The sequence below is a fragment of the Gigantopelta aegis genome, chromosome 8, assembly GCF_016097555.1.
Source record: "Gigantopelta aegis isolate Gae_Host chromosome 8, Gae_host_genome, whole genome shotgun sequence".
Taxonomy (NCBI): Eukaryota; Metazoa; Mollusca; class Gastropoda; order Neomphalida; family Peltospiridae; genus Gigantopelta; species Gigantopelta aegis.
In genome coordinates this window covers 10,639,377-10,659,198 of record NC_054706.1, presented here as the reverse complement: position 1 = coordinate 10,659,198, position 19,822 = coordinate 10,639,377, and the positions used below count along the sequence as shown (strand labels likewise).

Below are 19,822 nucleotides of genomic sequence, written 5' to 3'. Positions count from 1 at the left end.
TGAAATCAAACATTATTTGTATCTTATTCTTTGGATGATCCAATTCCGTAGAACCGAAGTGATTCTGGTGTTTATAATAACAAAAAAAAAAAAATCTTCATATTTTTAAAAATGTACGTGCGTCTAGCAGTTTATTGATTCGAGTTCGTCTATTTTTAAGGATATTTTCTTTTTTAACGTCACAGATTCTTCTTTCACTCTATTGTAACATTCAAATGAGTTACAGGTTTGTAAATTAACTAAACTTAAGTGTCCATGTTTTACGGGTTAAAACTAGGGTCTGCGCCTTTAACCGAGAGAAATTGATGGAAATAACTGATGTGTGTTTTTCTATTTAAATACATTATTATTTTATAATTTGCATAATATGAATATTTTTAAATATTGTACATTTATATATAATGGAACTAAATAAATTGAATGATTGTAATAAAACAAGACAGTTTACATCTCTGAGTTGTTTTGATGAAAAAGCAGATTGGTTATATGCTGAATTCCATTTAAAACACATCACCTGATTTTCAATTATTATTGGTATTGCATGTATGAGGTCACCACAAAACATAATAATGTGCAGAAACTGCTGTATTAAAACTACCAACTATTAAATACTAGCAAAACATGAATTTCAGCACTTGAGCACAAAAATAAAATGTACATCAAGACAAGTTGCACAAATATGGCATAAAAAAAAAAGGAGAAGAAAATCCACCCATAAATCACAATGATAATGCCATGATCTATGCAGATTTGGCATGTATTGGGATAGAATGGCATATGTAGACATAGCACAAGTTTCAATATCTACTATATTTTTCAATATCTACTATATTTTGCTCATGTGTGTAGACTAACAGAACCTACAATATATGATGTTCAACATATTTGTTCAATTTCTTTTGCTATCCATCTCCACATTCCAGGCCTGGTCTCACCAACAGTGAAATGTGCTCCACTCTAGTGGCGGGATGTGTCTGATGGGTAATAGGACAGATCTCCTTGGTGAACCCAGTGGGTTTTTTTCCTCAATCTCAAACTGTGTCACACAATTGATAAGAGGCTCTAATGTGTAGTCCTTTCTAGTTCAATCAATCTGTAGAAAGGTGCTAGATAAAACGTCTAGCACACGTCACCTAAACGGTAATCCAGCCTTTTCATTGGTCATTTGGTCTCATCGTTTAGGGGTAGACGGTCCTTGCTACCTGTTGAACACGTCATTCTTTAAGCAAAGGTAGTACCTGATGTCGCATAACACGTAAACACTGCTATATAATTATACGCACTGTCTCTAAAATACAAATTATTTTAAGTAAACTACAAATATAATAATCTTAACATAGGTGCACATTTAATACAGGTTGCCACTATAGCATGTTTTTTAACTTTTATGTTTCTAAGACTGAATGTGTTAGTATAGATTGAATATTTTTGATTATGAAAATAACGTATGATTTATGATTCGTGAGATTGACAAACTAATTTTTTATGGATTACAGTGGTCAGTGGCATCAACTGCCGCTGCCAAGGTAACATGGGGGGAATGAACATTATAGACAATTGTGCACCTATTATCAATTTGGTACAGTTTAGGCCGTACACCAAATAGTATCTAGACTGGGTCAAAGTTTCCGGTGCACCGCCTTCCCCATCCTACAGTTGAGGCTACGGTCCTACCATTGGGGATAAGTGCTTGTTGTGTTAACAATTATCTTTCATCTGGCCATAATAGAGAATACCTAGTTAATGTACGTCCGTATCTCCCTTTATCCTGCGACGGTTAAGAATGGCCAGAGCCTCGCGGAATGTTTCTTGTTCAGCCTGAACAGGATAAAGCAGATATCCACCGTCAGTAACTATTATTATCTTTATCCTGCAGACAACCATAAAAAAATATTCAATTAAGGGGAAAAGCTATTATGTTCTGTAGTTTCACCAACATCTGTACGGTGACCTAAGAGGTCAAATGAGCATTTTGTAATGTAGCTTATGCTATGACGTCATATGAGTGACGTCAAGTCATAATCTGCTAGTATAAGTTTATGACTTTGCTTTTAATCGGTTCATCATAATCTGTCATAGAAACAGTGATTGCAGGATAAATTCCTTTAATTAATTTGAACTAGTGTCAATGTACTACTACCCTAAGGCTTGTGCTTGAAAAATAGCATGATCATTTTTGTGCAGAACCTAGGGTAATCATAAGTGCTATCCATTGTGTCCTGAAACGAGCTTCTTAACCCCCAATTGTTTTCCGTTTTGCTTTTAGGGCGAGTTGGTGGTAATATTTTATATCCGTGGTGTATGTCAATTGAAATGCTACATGTAGTAGTTTTCACTACATGTTACTATTGTCGTCTATGGAATTTGATTTGGTGGTATACACCCTATAGGCTTTATTTAGCAATTCAATGATTTTGTTTCTCAAGATTAGTGTTTTAGGAAGCTATTTTTTCTGGTATCTGACCATATTGTTTTGATGCGTACTTTTAAAATACTAGTTTATACATTAACTCATTTTATACCCAGTTGTCACTGCCTTTTTGCTCTAGCAGGACAGTGCATATGGTTAGCAAATGCTCTGCCATGGTTGTAAATGTGGCAAGATGGGGCTGGTATATGTTTAAAGGGACAGACCCTAGTTTTTAAGCACTACACCATATTTTTCACTATTAGAGCCGTTTATGATCACTGAAATCAAACATTATTTGTATCTTATTCTTTGGATGATCCAATTCCGTAGAACCAAAGTGTTTCTGGTTATTCTGGTGTTTATAATAACAATTTTTTTTTTTTCTTCATATTTTTAAAAATGCACGTGCGTCTAGCAGTTTATTGATTCGAGTTCTAGTCTATTTTTAAGGATATTTTCTTTTTTAACGTCACAGATTCTTCTTTCACTCTATTGTAACATTCAAATGAGTTACAGGTTTGTAAATTAACTAAACTTAAGTGTCCATGTTTTATGGGTTAAAACTAGGGTCTGCGCCTTTAACAGAGAGAAATTGATGGAAATAACTGATGTGTGTTTTTCTATTTAAATACATTAATATTTTATAATTTGCATAATATGAATATTTTTAAATATTGTGCATGTGTGTGTATATGGAACTAAACAATTCATTGAATTGTCATCTTGTAGATTCATCAATACTAAATTATTGAATGATTGTAATAAAACAAGACAGTTTACATCTCTGAGTTGTTTTGATGAAAAAGCAGATTGGTTATATGCTGAATTCCATTGAAAACACATCACCTGATTTTCAATTATTATTGGTATTGCATGTATGAGGTCACCACAAAACATAATAATGTGCAGAAACTGCTGTATTAAAACTACCAACTATTAAATACTAGCAAAACATGAATTTCAGCACTTGAGCACAAAAATAAAATGTACATCAAGACAAGTTGCACAAATATGGCATATAAAAAAAAGAAGAAAATCCACCCATAAATCACAATGATAATGCCATGATCTATGCAGATTTGGCATGTATTGGGATAGAATGGCATATGTAGACATAGCACAAGTTTCAATATCTACTATATTTTGCTCACGTGTGTAGACTAACAGAACCTACAATATATGATGTTCAACATATTTGTTCAATTTCTTTTGCTATCCATCTCCACATTCCAGGCCTGGTCTCACCAACAGTGAAATGTGCTCCACTCTAGTGGCGGGATGTGTCTGATGGGTAATAGGACAGATCTCCTTGGTGAACCCAGTGGGTTTTTTTCCTCAATCTCAAACTGTGTCACACAATTGATAAGAGCTCTAATGTGTAGTCCTTTCTAGTTCAATCAATCTGTAGAAAGGTGCTAGATAAAACGTCTAGCACACGTCACCTAGACGGTAATCCAGCCTTTTCATTGGTCATTTGGTCTCATCGTTTAGGGGTAGACGGTCCTTGCTACCTGTTGAATACGTCATTCTTTAAGCAAAGGTAGTACCTGATGTCGCATAACACGTAACACTGCATGCATTCCTTTAGTCACATAACATATATCGGCTGTGAGCAGGGTCATGACGTCATGGTACAAAAATAAAATGATGTGAATTTTATAATATACTAAAATTATAAATATGATTGAACTAGAAAATATTTCTGGCACTCATCCTTTTGTCCACGACTGGTACATCAAAGAATGGTATGTGCTAGCCTGTCTATGGGATGGTGCATATAAAAGATCCCTTGCTGCTAATCAAAAAGAGTGGCCCATGAAATGGCGACAGCGGGTTTCCTCCCTCAATATCTGTGTGGTCCTTAACCGTATGTCCGACGTCATATAACCGTAAATAAAATGTGTTGAGTATGTCGTTAAATAAACTATTTTCTTCGTCCTTTTGTAGATGTTTTTTGTGACACAAGTCTCAAGAAAATCAATTAAAAGGACCGATTTTCTTGAGACTTGTGTCACAAAAACGAAAAGGACGAGTGCCAGAAACTATTAGTCTGGGAAAGAATGTATAAAAGATGCTTTTATTTTTATTCGGTTTATCCAGTTAATTGTTTTTTTTGGGTCAATAATTTCAGATTGGATTTATGTAAACAAACAATTTTTGTGTGGAAATTACAGGGTTTTTTCCTTCTGATATGTGCAATTTGTTAAAACATTGGTTCAGATATACATAAAACGGCAATACCTATGTATAGTGACGAATGGTAGATCTGCTCCATGGACAATGAAATTATGTTTTTTCAATAGGTTTGTCCTTCTAAACTTTATATTTGATCAACTTAAATAGAGGTTAGATCAAGTTCTAACATTAATACCTAACGGCCACGGATTAAAGATTGGTGTGAAAAAATCATTTTGTTTTTCTCATTATCTTTTCACACATTTCTTAATATTCTAGATCCAGTGGAAAGCTCATCGTATTCTGTATTACGTAAAAACGAATTCTGAAAAAAAAAAGAGAATCTGCTTTAAAACAATAACACTTTATGGTCTTTTTCCCAGTCAATAAATACATTAAAAGTAGTCCGTCAAAAGAAATTCTTTATAATTTTTGTCACTATTTTGGCCCACAGTGGAACATGTCTGTCTCTTCTCTGAAACAGGTCACTGGTCACTGGAACTGATGACTGGTACAACCTTGCATGTTCCTGAATAAAAAGAAAACGGGTACGGTTATTATATTGTATAAACTGGATTAGCCCAGAATATACCTCGGGGTATAAAACAGACTAGCCCAGAATATACCTCGGGGTATAAAACAGACTAGCCCAGAATATACCTCTCTAGTCTGTATTTCAATGTCCAGAGGTTTTTTCCATCATAATTTATATATCGAAATATCTTCTAAAATTACTAAGTTTTATTTTTATGAAAGCAATAGTTGCTTTTCTTTTAAAGCGTTTATTATTTATTTATTTATTTATTTTGTATACAGGTTAGTAATAAAAACTGAGGGTTAGGGTTAGGGGTATAAAACAGGCTAGCCCACTTTAACCCTGGGTATAGTTTGGCGGGGGGTATATTTTGGGCTGTTACACCGGTACCGGCTCCCACCCAGAGCGAGTTCTTATGGGCTCAATGGGTAGGTGTAAGGCCTCTTCTCTCTCACTAACCACTAACCAACTAACAATTAACCCATTGTCCTGGACAAGACAGCCCAGATAGCTGAGGTGTGTGCCATGGACAGCGTGCTTGAACCTTAATTGGATATAAGCACGAAAATAAGTTGAAATGAATGAATGAATAAAAAATAAACACAATGGGTGGATTTTTTCTTAAACGCAGGTGTTTAAGCATTGTAAATGTATGTAGTTACACCTGTGTAATACATAAACAGACTTTGTAAATGTGGCCCATGTTCTAACCTCCCTGAGCTGTTCTGCAAGCTGTGGGTTTTCTGTTACTACGGCCAGCTGACACTCGAGATCTCTGTAAACAGACCTGTAACCTGCAATAGAGAAATTACCACCATATTTGTGTCGCCAGTTGATGACAGCATGACATTTCAATATATAGAGAGAATACAACATGAGTGACATTTGATAACATTTATCTTATGAGTTGTTTTAAAACATATCTAACAAGCAAAAGGAAGGTGGATACTTTTTAAACAAATTGTTTAAGTATCTAATGGACATGACTGGACACAAGTATTCTATTTCTTCTTACATATCCCAAATAGAAACAACCACCCAGCTTAAAAAACCAAAAACATCTTTTCTAACTAAGCAATCAGTTTTTATAGTAGTTTCAATGGATGGAGTGACCTTGGTGCTGTGGTCATCACCATAGATCAGTCAATCAGAATACTTTAAAAGCATGATATCATGGTTAATAACAAAAATTCACACCAGGTTCACTCCAACAGATATATAAGAAAGAACTATCAAGTGATTCGAAGGTGCTAAAAAGATGTACCAGACAATAATGCACCCTTTTAATTGGTTAATTGGTCTCATCGTCCAGGTATTACAACGACCGTGGCTAACTACAGCTTATGTTGGACAAAACTTGTGACATTATAATGTATCAGCTGAGAGAGGGAGTGATGTCACATTATAAAAATAAAATGCAATAAATTTTAACTAAAAATAATAATACTAAAATCATAAGACTAAATGCACTAGAACATATTTCCTGAGTTGTTGTTTTGTAATGAACTGGTTTTTTCTGACGCCCATCTCGAAGTAAATCAACCCATCAAACTTGATAACACTCACTCCAAGATTGATTTTCTTGAGACTTGTGTCCGAATCACCATCTATAAAAGCACTTCTCCCCAAAACTATTAATTTAATCCAACTGTGCGGGCGTGTTTAAGAAGACATGCTGCATTTTGTTTCTAAGTGTGACCAATTAGTTCTACTTAACTGCTTACCAAAATTTGTAGATCCAATCATTGTCATGCTAGGAAGATTGTTGTTGGGTAAGTAGTACCACAAGCCTTTGACGTGAAACGTCCACTTGTCGCGGAAATACTCAAAGAGCTGAAGCCTCCTGTTCTGACCACTGTGAACTATCCTTCGATAGAACTGCCGTGCAATGTAAATATACACGTGAGGTACATATCCCGCAATACCACGTGCTTTGAAAAAGCCATTTACCTGTGAAAAATTTAAGATTATTCATTAGATATTGTATATATTAACAGACCTTTTTATTTAAAACAAAAGCCAATGAACAGTAAAGGAACTCTGATTTAACAACACATGGCACATTTTAAACTACAGCTATTTGGTGTGGAACATGATATTTTGTAACTCCGACATGTAATCTTCAGAGAAAACCTGCTATTCTTTCCCATTAACAGCAAGGGATCCTTTATATGTATTTTGTAACTCCGACATGTAATCTTCAGAGAAAACCTGCTATTCTTTCCCATTAACAGCAAGGGATCCTTTATATGTATTTTGTAACTCCGACATGTAATCTTCAGAGAAAACCTGCTATTCTTTCCCATTAACAGCAAGGGATCCTTTATATGTATTTTGTAACTCCGACATGTAATCTTCAGAGAAAACCTGCTATTCTTTCCCATTAACAACAAGGGATCCTTTATATGTATTTTTCCACAAACAGAACAGCATTGCCTTTGAAATACCAGTGATGGAAATAGGAAAAAACACACAATATGAGATTTCAGATTACTTTTGGCCAATTGCTATGAAGTTGTCTTTTTCAGCAGTGCACCATGACTGATTTATCAACGGCTGTACTACCCTGTCTGTGGGATGTGCATATAAAAGATCCCTTGCTGCTAATCGAAAAGAGTAGCCCATGAAGTGGCGACAGCGGGTTTCCTCTCTCAATATCTGTGTGGTCCTTAACCATATGTCTGACGCCATATAACCGTAAATAAAAATGTGTTGAGTGTGTCATTAAATAAAACATTTTCTTTCTTTGTTTCTTTCTTGATGAGTCATACTGATTATTCTACATGTTAACATACACCAGATTAAAGAATTTCATTACCTCTGGGGATGCCATGAGAATTCGATATTTTGCGAGTGATTCCTCCAGTATAACATGCATGTAGTGGTCCGTCAGATTAAAGTATCCGGATGACAACAGAATCACATCCCTGGCTGCTGCTTTTCTTAACAAGGTCAAGGTCACAAACTCATCATGTGATATTCCTAGAGGTCCCATCTGTATCAAAGGATATATCCATGTGTCATACTCAGAACTGTTTGTGGCACTGTCAGGTTCTGAGCTGTCTTCGTTTGCTGAGAGTTCATCTGAATTCTCTTTTAAATTAACTTGTGTCTGAAACGTTCTACTAATAACATCTTGTATTTTCTGTCGTGCAGACCATTTGAACCTTGTCCCGTCATCACTGTCTGTGAAGAAAGAGAACATCAATTAAAAATAGCCATCTATTGGGTTATACATTCTGAAGTAACCTTAAAAAAATACGTTACACTCCAGCACATTGAATAATCAGCAACTGAGGCCATAACAAAATAAATTCTAGATGTATTTTCAATGTCCTTACAATATAAAAAATAAAATACCCCCCCAATTCTTAAAAACATTTGGGTAAAATGTAGCATTCATTTTATTATGGCCTAACACTTAGTCTTGAGATAAGAAAGGAAGTCGAGATCTGTGTTAAAAACAACAACTTCAGCACATTTTAAAGCTATGGTTGTTTAGGGTCTTAACATTTGACTACTGCAATAACTGACTTGGCCCTGTTCCACGAAGCGATCTTAACACTACTATCGCTGTAAATGCCTACCATCGCAACCTTAATTTTTTTCTACAATCGCCAGCCCCTTCCACAACACAGCATAGCTTACTATCGGCATAAATTACAGGGAAAATTTACAATTGGTACGAGGCAGTTGTAAGCCACTAACGTAGATGTCAAATGACAGTTGGATGATGATCTGATCAATTTTGATTATTTGGTGATTTTATCCAATTAAAGTTTAGCATGCTGTTCTGGGCACAGGGTAGATGAGTTGTTAGTAAGAGAGAAATCAATGTAATGGCCTTACACTTGGCACTGTGCCATTAAAACTCACTCTGGGTTTAAGCCAATACCTGGATGCAAACCTAGTACCAACCGGTCTTAAATCTCATGACTTGAGCACCACTACACCACTGAGGCTGGTAACATAGATCATGGTTCTTACCTTTATATGGGTGGATGTTCCAGTCCCTGCATAATGAAATTGAGTTGTTGCTGCCAAGTTGAAATGAAAATGTGGATACTGTTTCGACTAACTGATGGAAGAAATCTGCCAGCTGCTTACAGCTGTTGAAAAGAATGTATCGGTCCTGACGATTCGTGAAGTAGCTGTCACTCAAATTAGCTCTGAAAATTTAAACAACAAAGAGCTGCAATGACCAGGAACATAATAATACAGAGCTCTAGAGCTTCATTTAACAATTTTCTCTCTTTAAAATGCTATAAATTAGAAATGATTAACAATGTCCTTGTTTATACAATTGGTTAAACAAACACAACCTGGGTTTATTTCACTATCACAATTATATAAAGAAAATTAGAATGTTCAAACATGTGATGCACCTCACTTTCTCTGAAGCAGAACACTGCGAATGTACAGCGTCGTATCAAAAGTTTTCGCGATAATCCAAAATGGCCGATGTAAACATGGGTCAGTATGTAAATTTTAAAAACAAAATTCAGCTAGTAGAAATGATAACCATACCTCAATATTTGGTTACGTGTCCCTTGTTACGAATGCAAGCCATAATGTATTACCAATGTACGGCAATAATTCAAGGCTTTCCAAACCTGACACTGTATGTTTGATTTGGGGTGTAAAAAAAAATTAATAATAATAAAAAAGTTTTAAAATGATCTATAACAAACAAAAGTTCTCGTGTACTTACCCACTGACTATGAAGCTGTCATCAAACAAATACACTTTGACGTGTGTGAGGCCAATGGTTTCGTTGAATCGCTCCGGTACCACACGTTTCAGCAGGCCGCGCAGGTCTGGAGTGTGGTACAGTGAAACGTGCACCATTTCTGGGTACTCCTCCAACAGCGGCAACAGCATTGTCCGCGAATTGCAGTCACTCCCGCGAGATCCACGATTAAAATCTAGTAAAATGTTCACCTGAAAGTTGGTGTTTCCTTCAAGCCTAGCATTCTCACATGCTTCTCGAACACATTCGACCTACAATAAATAATTAACACATGGTTCAAGGCAGAAAAAATTATATTAAGTAATTCAGGGAAATATTTTTGGAAGTCCTCCATGAACCAGCTGTTCAAACATTAGATAACATAATCAGTGGTTCAAAGAATATATTTCACTGTCGACTTTTAAATTTTTACAAACAGAATTTGAAGAAATATGTTTAAAATTAATCTGTAAGGAAATGTTTTATTTAATGATGCACTCAACACATTTTATTTACGGTTATATGGCGTAACACATATGTTTAAGGACCACACAGATATTAAGAGGATACCTGCTGTCACCACTTCAAGGGCTACTCTTTTCGATTAGCAGCAAGGGATCTTTTATATGCACCATCCCACAGACAGGGTAGTACATACCATAGTCTTTAATATGCCAGTTGTGATGCACTGGCTGGAACAAAAAATAGCCCAGGTTAATGTGTAACTACCTAGGATTAAAAGTTAATCATAATGTTATAATAAATGTATTAATGTGCCATGCAGTTTAAATTTATTTTACTGTATACTTTGCAGTAAATCTGTAAAAAGTGTTATTCACTGTTGCTTTCGTGTAAGTACCACAAAGCATCTTAAAAAATGCCTACACTAAACATTCCAAACATTATTTGAAAACAAGGATTACCGGTATAGTTATTCATACATGAAATAAATCTTGATAATTTTCAGTGTTAGCATTAACAAATTACGACACTTTTCAAGAATTATTTTTCCTTTTAGCCAAAAAGCAATTTTAATGAAGGATTTTAAATAATTTTTATAAAACTGAAAAAAGCCTTTACTGGAAATGAAAAAATCTGGTATTTGATTACAACTTTGCAAACATATTTTTTGTCTGGTTTAAACTTTACTTTATTATAAAGTGAACATTTAAGACGGCCCCAAGACAGAGTGACTTTCAATGGCTTGATGGGAAGGATTAAAGTACTACACTAACTTGTGTCTCACTAAATCACCAAAAGCCATTATAGACAGACAGCCCAAATTGCTAAGGTGTATATCCACTGATAAACCGTAAATCCATATACATGTAAGCACAATTCTTTTTCTTTCTTCTTTTTTTTGAAGATGACTCTTGAGTCTAAAATATGAGATACAACTCTACCTGTTCTAGATGACCAGTCCCCAGGTAAAGTGAAGCAAAAGTTATCCTTTCCTTTGCTTTCCTGGTCTTCAACTGAAAAAAATAAAAAAATAATAATAATCCAAGATAATTAATTTATATATAGTATTCATCTTCTTTTAATCAAATACTAGTAACTCTGAACATAGATTACCCAAGTTTATAAAATTCCATGACAATTTCCTAATACATGAACACAGTTTACATTGGAAAGGAAAGGAAATGTTTTATTTAATGATGCACTCAACACATTTTATTTACAGTTATATGGCGTCAAACATACAGTTATGGACCACACAGATATTGAGAGAGGAAACCCGCTGTTGCCACTTCATGGGCTACTTTTTTCGATTAGCAGCAAGGGATCTTTTATATGCACCATCCCACAGACAGGGTAGTATATACCACAACATTTGATATACCAGTCGTGGTGCACTGGCTGGAACGAGAAATACAGTTTACATGGGGGGCTATTCCCCACCCACCCACCTCAGTCAGTGCCCTACGACGGGTATATCATAGGCCATAATGTGTTGTCCTGTCTGTGGAAAAGAAAATATAAAAAATCCTGTGCTGCTAACGGAAAAATGTAGCAAGTTTCCTCTGAATAAAATTACACAAATTGAAAAATGGTACACTGAATGGTGGGCCTAAAATGGCAAATATTATGAAATGAGATTAATCATCATGTCCCTAGTTTGTATTAAGCTTTAGGCCTACAGAGAGCAAAATAAAAAAATAAAAATACAAGGTACAAGGTACAAAACTTACAGAAGCAGGTGAAATAACAACTCACTTTCAAAATTTCATAAAACTGTGTCGGCTCCGTCAAGACAAGAACCTGTTCGCCTTTCACTTGGAAACATGGAGATGATTTTCCGATCCATGAAAAGTAGTTCTGAGCAGATGTGTTGGTATGCTGAGCACTTTTTGTCTGTCCTGGACTCAATCTTGACTGTAGTCTCTCGCCTGAACATCGTCGACTGCAGGAGCTAAAAGTTCTGGAGAAAATTGTTTACATTGATCAGTCATGCTAGTATAATAATAATTAACAAGAATTGTGTGGAATTACTGTAAATGTCTCACCTACCAAAAACCTATTTGGTATCACTGATAGTTAAATCCACAGATATTAACCTCAATGCATGTCCAAAATAATAAAAATAATAATAATAATAATAATAATATAAAAAACTTACAAAAACATTTAATTGTTAAATTAAAATTTTAATTGAATTTTTTACAAACTTCAAATTTATTTAACATGCACTGGGACAAACATTCATAGATGAAACAATAAACTAATTAGTTTCATTGGATGTTCACAACTAAATACAAAACTTGACACTGTTGCCATTGCTGTCATCACATCCAAAAAGGTAATACCTATAGATATACAGGTATGTATCTCGCTATTTTACTTCACACTGCTTTAGATCTCACTAATTTGGGTGATTACGATTACTTTTGTTTTTCTGATTGCATGATAGTAATTTTTTAGTTCAGTACTGTCATTAACAGCTGCTGTAAAGTTGTCAATGTTATAACAGTTATATGGTGTCAGACATATGGTTACGGACCACACAGATTCGGAGAGGAAACCCACTCACCACATAGGCTACTCTTTTTATGACAGACAGCAAGGGATCTTTTATTTGTGCTTCCCACAGGCAAGATAGCACAAACCATGGCCTTTGTTGAACCAGTTATGGATCACTGGTCGGTGCAAGTGGTTTACACCTACCCATTGAGCCTTGCGGAGCACTCACTCAGGGTTTGGAGTTGGTATCTGGATTAAAAAACCCATGCCTCGACTGGGATCCGAACCCAGTACCTACCAGCCTGTAGACCGATGGCTAACCACGACGCCGGTCACCACAATGTTCAGAAATGCATTTCAAGTTATTTTAATCTAATTAAACTTAAAGGAATGCTTAAGCAAGGCTTTTGGACTTGTATGCATATTCAATGATATATAATGCACATTATTGCTTAATTGTACATGCATACATTAAACAATGACGGCAGTTCCCCAGTAATTAGAACACCACAGAAAGTGTTATGAAATAATCGTGCCTCTTTGAAAGTTTAATAAACAAGGAACACCACCTGTAGTAACGGGTGTAGGTAGCAAGATAAATTGTATTATTATTTGTATGTGTTCATACCTGCATTGCATCATACCGATCTGTCTAAAACAATAAAATCTGATCCCTATTTTATACGATAAATATTAATCAATAAAATAATGTTCTTTATTCTGCTTGTTTTTGAAATGCGTTCTGATCTGAATACATATTTTTTATTACAGTCAAATGTTAATATCCCACTTTCAAAAGTCGGGACTGAACTTGTGTCCTGCTTCTCACAGGTAGGTAGGTAACTAGGTTATATGTGCTTATATACCACTTCCTCACCAATCAAGGTACCATTAGAGTAGATGTACAAATGTGATAAGACCAAAATGTCTAAACTAACGTCCGTTAAGAATCATCCGTTTTTCGAAAAATCATTATCTGCTGTCAGCATGTTGACCTACTAACAGAACGCCGGATGCTACATCACAGGTCTGTTGCGGGTTAAATCGACTGAGCAGTGGTTTTTTCCCCAAGCGTTTTACAAAAAGTCACTTTATTAATAACTGGGATGGTATTTTATTTTTAATCCTGTAATGTTTATATATTTGTTTTATATACTGTGTATTAATAATGTGCCATAAGCATGGATCTTTAACACGTAACGTTAGAAATGAGTCATAGAACTAGAGAAACAAATCTACCTTTTTTGCGGGATGATAAAATAGGCATCCATTGCAATGTTCTGTAATAATATACATCAAAGTAAGCCAGTAATATGTATATATATTATTTTTCAATATGAAATAAAGTGGATACATAACAAGTCGAAATAATTATACCATGTTTTGTCCATGCATTAACCTACCTACAAAAATTATACACAGAGTATTTTCTTAGTTAATTGCTCTATTCTTTTCTTAGTTGCCTTGATCTACCTGTGATTCCTGATTGGCAAGTGTGTATTTGATAGGTAACCAGATGAGCCAATTAATTACCGCTGTCTAGACACTGAAATACATACCAGTATTGTGTAATATTATCTGTCGCCCCCGTAATGGTAATGGACAAGGTTTATCACTGTAAAAGTTCTGTAAAACCCTTGATTTAGTAGACTTTCCCCATCTAAAATAACCGAATTGACCAATTACGTAGTCCCAAAGAAAAGAAAATTATCACTTGGGTATTGTGGGTTGTCGTTTAAAAAAAAAATATTTTTGATGGAATAATATAATAAAAAGATGGAAAAGAAATGATAATATGTATGTAGGAATAAGCATAGGTATTTTTTTTACGTCTATTATTTTTCTTTTTTATCTTTAAAAAAAATCAAATAAAACTTCATTTAAATATTTGTATTTCAGCCACAGGTTAATGAATGTGCATATGTTATTTAGATATGTATATATGTACACACTATAGTAACCGTAATCAATTATCATTTCCGACTTTTTAATTTTTGTTTCGTTTGTTAGAAAGTCAGAGACCATGTGACTGGAACATTATTTGATGCGCAGTACTTAGTCTGTGGCATATTGACCAATCAGAGCTATCGGGGTCAGATTATTTTTACTCTTGGAATTCTGCACGCACACACTGGTCTACTTGACAACTTATTACGCATTGATGATGGTGTCTAAAATTATGGGGTTTTTTATTATCTTTATTATGGCATCCCACGTTTGGAATAAAATCCTTTACAATGACAGATATTTTTCAGAATTTGTGTATTTTGTTATTAAAAACATTGGGGCCGTTCTAGATCAACGACGTAATGCCGTCAGAGCTGTTCGTAACTTGTAGCGGTAGATTAAATGACGTGTTACAAAATGTTTAGGGAAAGAGATTGGTTGCGTAATTGTTGAATTAAAAATGCCACGTGAATGTCAATGTCCCAACTAACACTATCATTTGAAGTAATTGTAAGCCCACATTTCATGAGTTATTTAAAAAAATAAAAAAATGTTTTAATAATATGAGTCAGTGCACACCTGATATGCTTGGGTCGTAGTTCATGAACCACTTCCTCCGAACCAGTGTTTTTTTCCCATCCCAACTATCCTAATCATGTTCGTTGTACATAATATTCAAATTCAAGACAAGCTAATTCCTATATATGTTTAGCTGCACGTTCATCAAACCATCTAACACTGAAAAGGTATATATATAATTGTGTACATCAAAGTATCTGAATAGTACATATTGTAATTAAAAAATCAAATGGTCTGCATCAGTGTATACATGTCATAATTATATTTCTATAGTACTACTCCTGAAACTTTTTAATAAACTATATAACTCCATTCCTGAAAGGGAAAAGAAGTCAGACTACACTAATGAACCAAACAACATAAAATTATTAGAAAACATTATTGGTTTATTAGTTCATTTTTGCAACATATGTCTCTACATTTACACGTACTAATTACTAAATTAATAAATGCTTGATTTTCACTCGCCTTAGCATTTTGACGAGTGCGATTTTTCACTCGCCTAAGCATTTTGAGGTGTGCAATTTTTCACTCGCCTTTGTTTTTCAAAAGGCAAGGACTGTATTTAGTTAAATAGTTTATTATATTATCACATCATTTATGTTGTTTTACACGTCACGGTTTGTTTTTGGGTTTTTTAAAAATAGTTTATTGCCCAAGAAATATGTTATGATAGTGTCAGGGTTGGGGCTCTGAATTCACTGCCTTACAAAGTACACTACATAGCAAACAATATACTAATATATAAAAAAGGAGCAGTGACAAAAGTGGAAATAAAAAGAAGATTGAAAAGAGAAAACTTAAAATGAAGTTATAGATATACTTCCAAACTGGCATCATACTTAAAATTATACACATAACAAATGTACTAAGTGTCTCAGTTGTGGCCTTCTAGAACTTTTAACCATGGTTCCCAATTGTCGTCGAATTCTGCATGTAAACAGTTTTTGTAATATATGTATTTTTCTATTTGTAACTAATCTTTAATAAAATTGTTGATACCAGTTTCATTTAGTGTACTCTTTTGTAATTTTGATTTGTATATGTAATATTTTACGTTAACAATTAACCAGTTTACAACTATATGTTTACTATTTATAATTCCAAATAAGACTGTTCCTATTCAACTGGGTATAATCACCTTTTTGTAATAACTATTTTTATATAATACTCCAGAGGTCAACTTTAGGACAGTCATAAAATAGATGCTGCAGTGTTTCTGGTTCATGTGAACAAAAGTTACACATACTAGAATCAGTTTTATTTTATGGTTTTACATTCAGGTTGATCAAAGAGAAGCGCCTTGTCATAAATTACTGCTTTTATTTACACTGTGCATACAGGAGTTGGTTGGAGCTGACATCACTTTGCCCCAAGGTAGAGTACAGGATGCCTCAAAAATAAAAGAAAATGGCTGCCCCCAGTTAGCAGGAATAATCATGTTTTTTTATTAACTCTAAAATTATGCATTTTCATTTGTTACAGTGTCAGTATGTGTTGGTGGTCTGGGTATGCATCTTTCAAACACATAAGGCTCATGTTTGAGTTTACTCTCCCTTTGACCTTTCAGTGGTTTATAGTTGAAATATTTTGAGGTCAGCATGTAAAGTTATGTTTGTAGTTAATTTGGACGTGATTATTTTGGACATGTGTATTGTGGGCACAATGTTTATTGCCTCGACTTTGATGCAATCTAAAGCCATGCTTTAAGACATGTATTTAGTAACTTTAGGTAAAAAATAAATGATAGCAGACACATCTGGTTCATACACTTTGCTATCCGCCACTGAAAGAGTTTCGAATTTGCCTCAGGTATAATCATAATCCTGATCTTAACCCTGAACCTAGTTCTAACCCTAATTCTGATATATGCATGTCACTGTTACGTGTTAATGTTTCTGGAAACTGTTGTGGCATGAATTTGACGTGTACCCCCTTTCAATGGTTAGGGTATTTTTTGGGGATAGAGTCAGGGTTTAATCCAGAGGGATTTATCCCCACCATGATTTTGACATAGGTGGATATCCCACCCATCAATTTGCAGAGCAGTGGGTTTTTTAAGGTCATTTTTAGCTCTTAGAATAAGAAAATGCTAGGTAGAGAGAATATGTTAATTAACAAATGTTAATTATCTAGCTGTTTTGCAGACATGTTTTTGGCTTGGGAACAACAATTGTATACAACTGATTTTATTTCACAAGATACATGAAAAGTAACGATAATTTGTGATTGTATGTAGAGAAACTGAAGGAGGCAGAGAAGTAAATCAACCAATGAGCGTTAGGTTGTATACGAATGTAGGACGCTGTTAATTCAGCTCATTTTGAAAAAAACAAATACCAATGTGGTTTGCAATTGACAACAACTTTTTGCTTTTATGTTAATATAGTCGACAGTGTATTATTATTTACTTCTCTGCCACCTGAAATCATTAGCTATATATTATGGCTGCTGGCGCATGCATAGTCAAATGATAAACAACGCCGATGAGAGGAAATTTTTAAATGTATAAATTATCAGAACAAAAGTTATAAGATGGAATACATTTATTTTGTCCAAATTTGTGACGATTTTCACAGTTAGTGCATCAGAATAGATTAATTGTTTTGGCTGCTGGATTGTGTTCCGAGATGACAGGAAATCGCATCTTTGGGAATCTAAAATCCAAATTTTTATGGGGGAGGGCCCCCAAACACCCCGCTGGCGACGCGCCTATGGCACACGGTCGGGGGATTCACCCTCTCCGGCGGTCCGATCCCCCCCATCATTTTTTTCCTAGCGGAAACCCTGAGAATTACTAAATTCACTAGTTGTTTTCGAAATTCACAAATGGCGAATTTGGCGAATGCCAGAGCTAGCCCAGGTTAGGGTTAGTCTTTAGAGCATTTGATATAGAGGGGTACGGGTTGAAAACTTTCCAGTTGTTTTTGACACTTAAATGTGTTTATATATATATATATTGTATAGAACTGGGGAAAGTTTGGAAATAGTTCGACCCATACCCCTCTATATCAAAGACTCTAAAGACTAACCCTAACCCTGTACCTAAAACTACCCGAATCATTAAAAGAGGGGTACAGGTCGAACTCATGCTGAAAGTTTGGAACTCTTGTCGAAATGGAAATGATTTTGTTGAATTAAAATAAAATTTGCCAATGAACTGTTATTTAAATTTGCACATTTCAAATTTAGCAATTATTAGAGCTAATCCCGTCTGGACGAGTTAGTTGGGGACTAGTTGACCGGTTTCTAGACGTTTCGTACCCAAACCCGTTCGTACCATACCGTTTCGTAACCACTAGCATACCAGTTCGTAACCAATTAAATAATGTCATACATTACACCTAACATTAATATTTTTTTTAAATACACAATTATAATGTTATATTACAAACATATTGTAACATTTAGCAAAAAATTGTTGTAATAAGCACTCAGTATCTTTTATAAGCATTAAATGAGCAATTATGTGCTGTGCATCACTGAAGCATGTCGTTTCGTAACCAAAAAGCATACCTTTTCGTAGCTAAAGAGCAATTATTTTGTCTTGTAATTTGGTGTCGATTCCACATGCAGCGATGGTGTTTATTTTTATGCATAACCTTTCCGAGATATCGATCGGAATATTTCGCAAGACCGATCCTCTCTTCGTACGTATATATGCTCAAAACAAAAACATTATACACGCACACGTACTTACGTGCGCACACATAACAAAAATATAATAAGATCTGATATCCGATGTTTTTGGAATGTGGACTTTTTTTTAGGTCTAATAATGCCTACATTGTCCGATATAATACATTTTTGATAGAAGAATACAACTTTTTGTTTTAATTTATCCATTTGCTTTAACACATGTTTAGTATCTGTCACAACACATCCAATCTGCTTTTTGCTTAGTCCGAACGGACGTAGAAAGTAATGTGTTTGAAATATATCAACAAATAAGCTGACTTCGCTTGACATGATTCTTTGTGACAATTTCTAATCGCTAATTATTAAAATGCAGTTGGTTTGGATTTTTGTTGTTTTGTTTTTCATTAAATAACATGTACAAATGTGGGTACAAACTGGTATGCCGATGTTCCTCTGGTTACGAACTGGTATGCCTTTGGGTACGAACTGGTATGCTTTTGGGTACCAACCGGTATGGTTACGAAACGATCTGATACCAGTTGACCTGTGTCCCTTTCTTTTGCCAATTTTGCCACTGCCAGCACAGTCACTGTGACTGTGCCACTGCCAGCACAGTCACTGTGACTGTGACTGTCACGTTAGCAACTGCACGTGTTAATGTTTCTGGAAACTGTTGTTTTTCACACTTAGACGTGTCTACTGGGTTTCGAACACAAATATGGGAGTCCACTGTGCTAGACTTTTAGGAATTACAGAGTTAGTATTATTGTTCAAATAAAATACCGTGATATTAAACTAGATCTGTGGCGTAACAACATCTTCCTCAAAACTTTGTCGGCCATACTCG

The 19,822-nt window shown here is 34.9% G+C and overlaps 1 protein-coding gene and 1 long non-coding RNA gene across 2 annotated transcripts; both read right to left on the bottom strand.

The window, feature by feature from the left end:
• Positions 1-514: 514 nt before the first annotated feature.
• LOC121378965 lies at positions 515-4,162 on the bottom strand. Its single transcript, XR_005958790.1, has 2 exons — positions 3,922-4,162; positions 515-1,202 (listed from the first exon to the last, which is right to left on the bottom strand). It is a non-coding gene; the product is annotated as an uncharacterized LOC121378965 (long non-coding RNA).
• A 771-nt stretch (positions 4,163-4,933) lies between these two features.
• LOC121380054 (CDP-diacylglycerol--glycerol-3-phosphate 3-phosphatidyltransferase, mitochondrial-like) lies at positions 4,934-19,822 on the bottom strand. Its single transcript, XM_041508787.1, has 9 exons — positions 19,759-19,822; positions 12,067-12,271; positions 11,253-11,324; positions 9,832-10,121; positions 9,108-9,289; positions 7,939-8,306; positions 6,845-7,070; positions 5,832-5,914; positions 4,934-5,114 (listed from the first exon to the last, which is right to left on the bottom strand). The coding sequence occupies exons 1-9, from the start codon at positions 19,815-19,817 to the stop codon at positions 4,995-4,997; spliced, it is 1,605 nt and encodes a 534-aa protein (XP_041364721.1). The 5' UTR covers positions 19,818-19,822; the 3' UTR covers positions 4,934-4,994.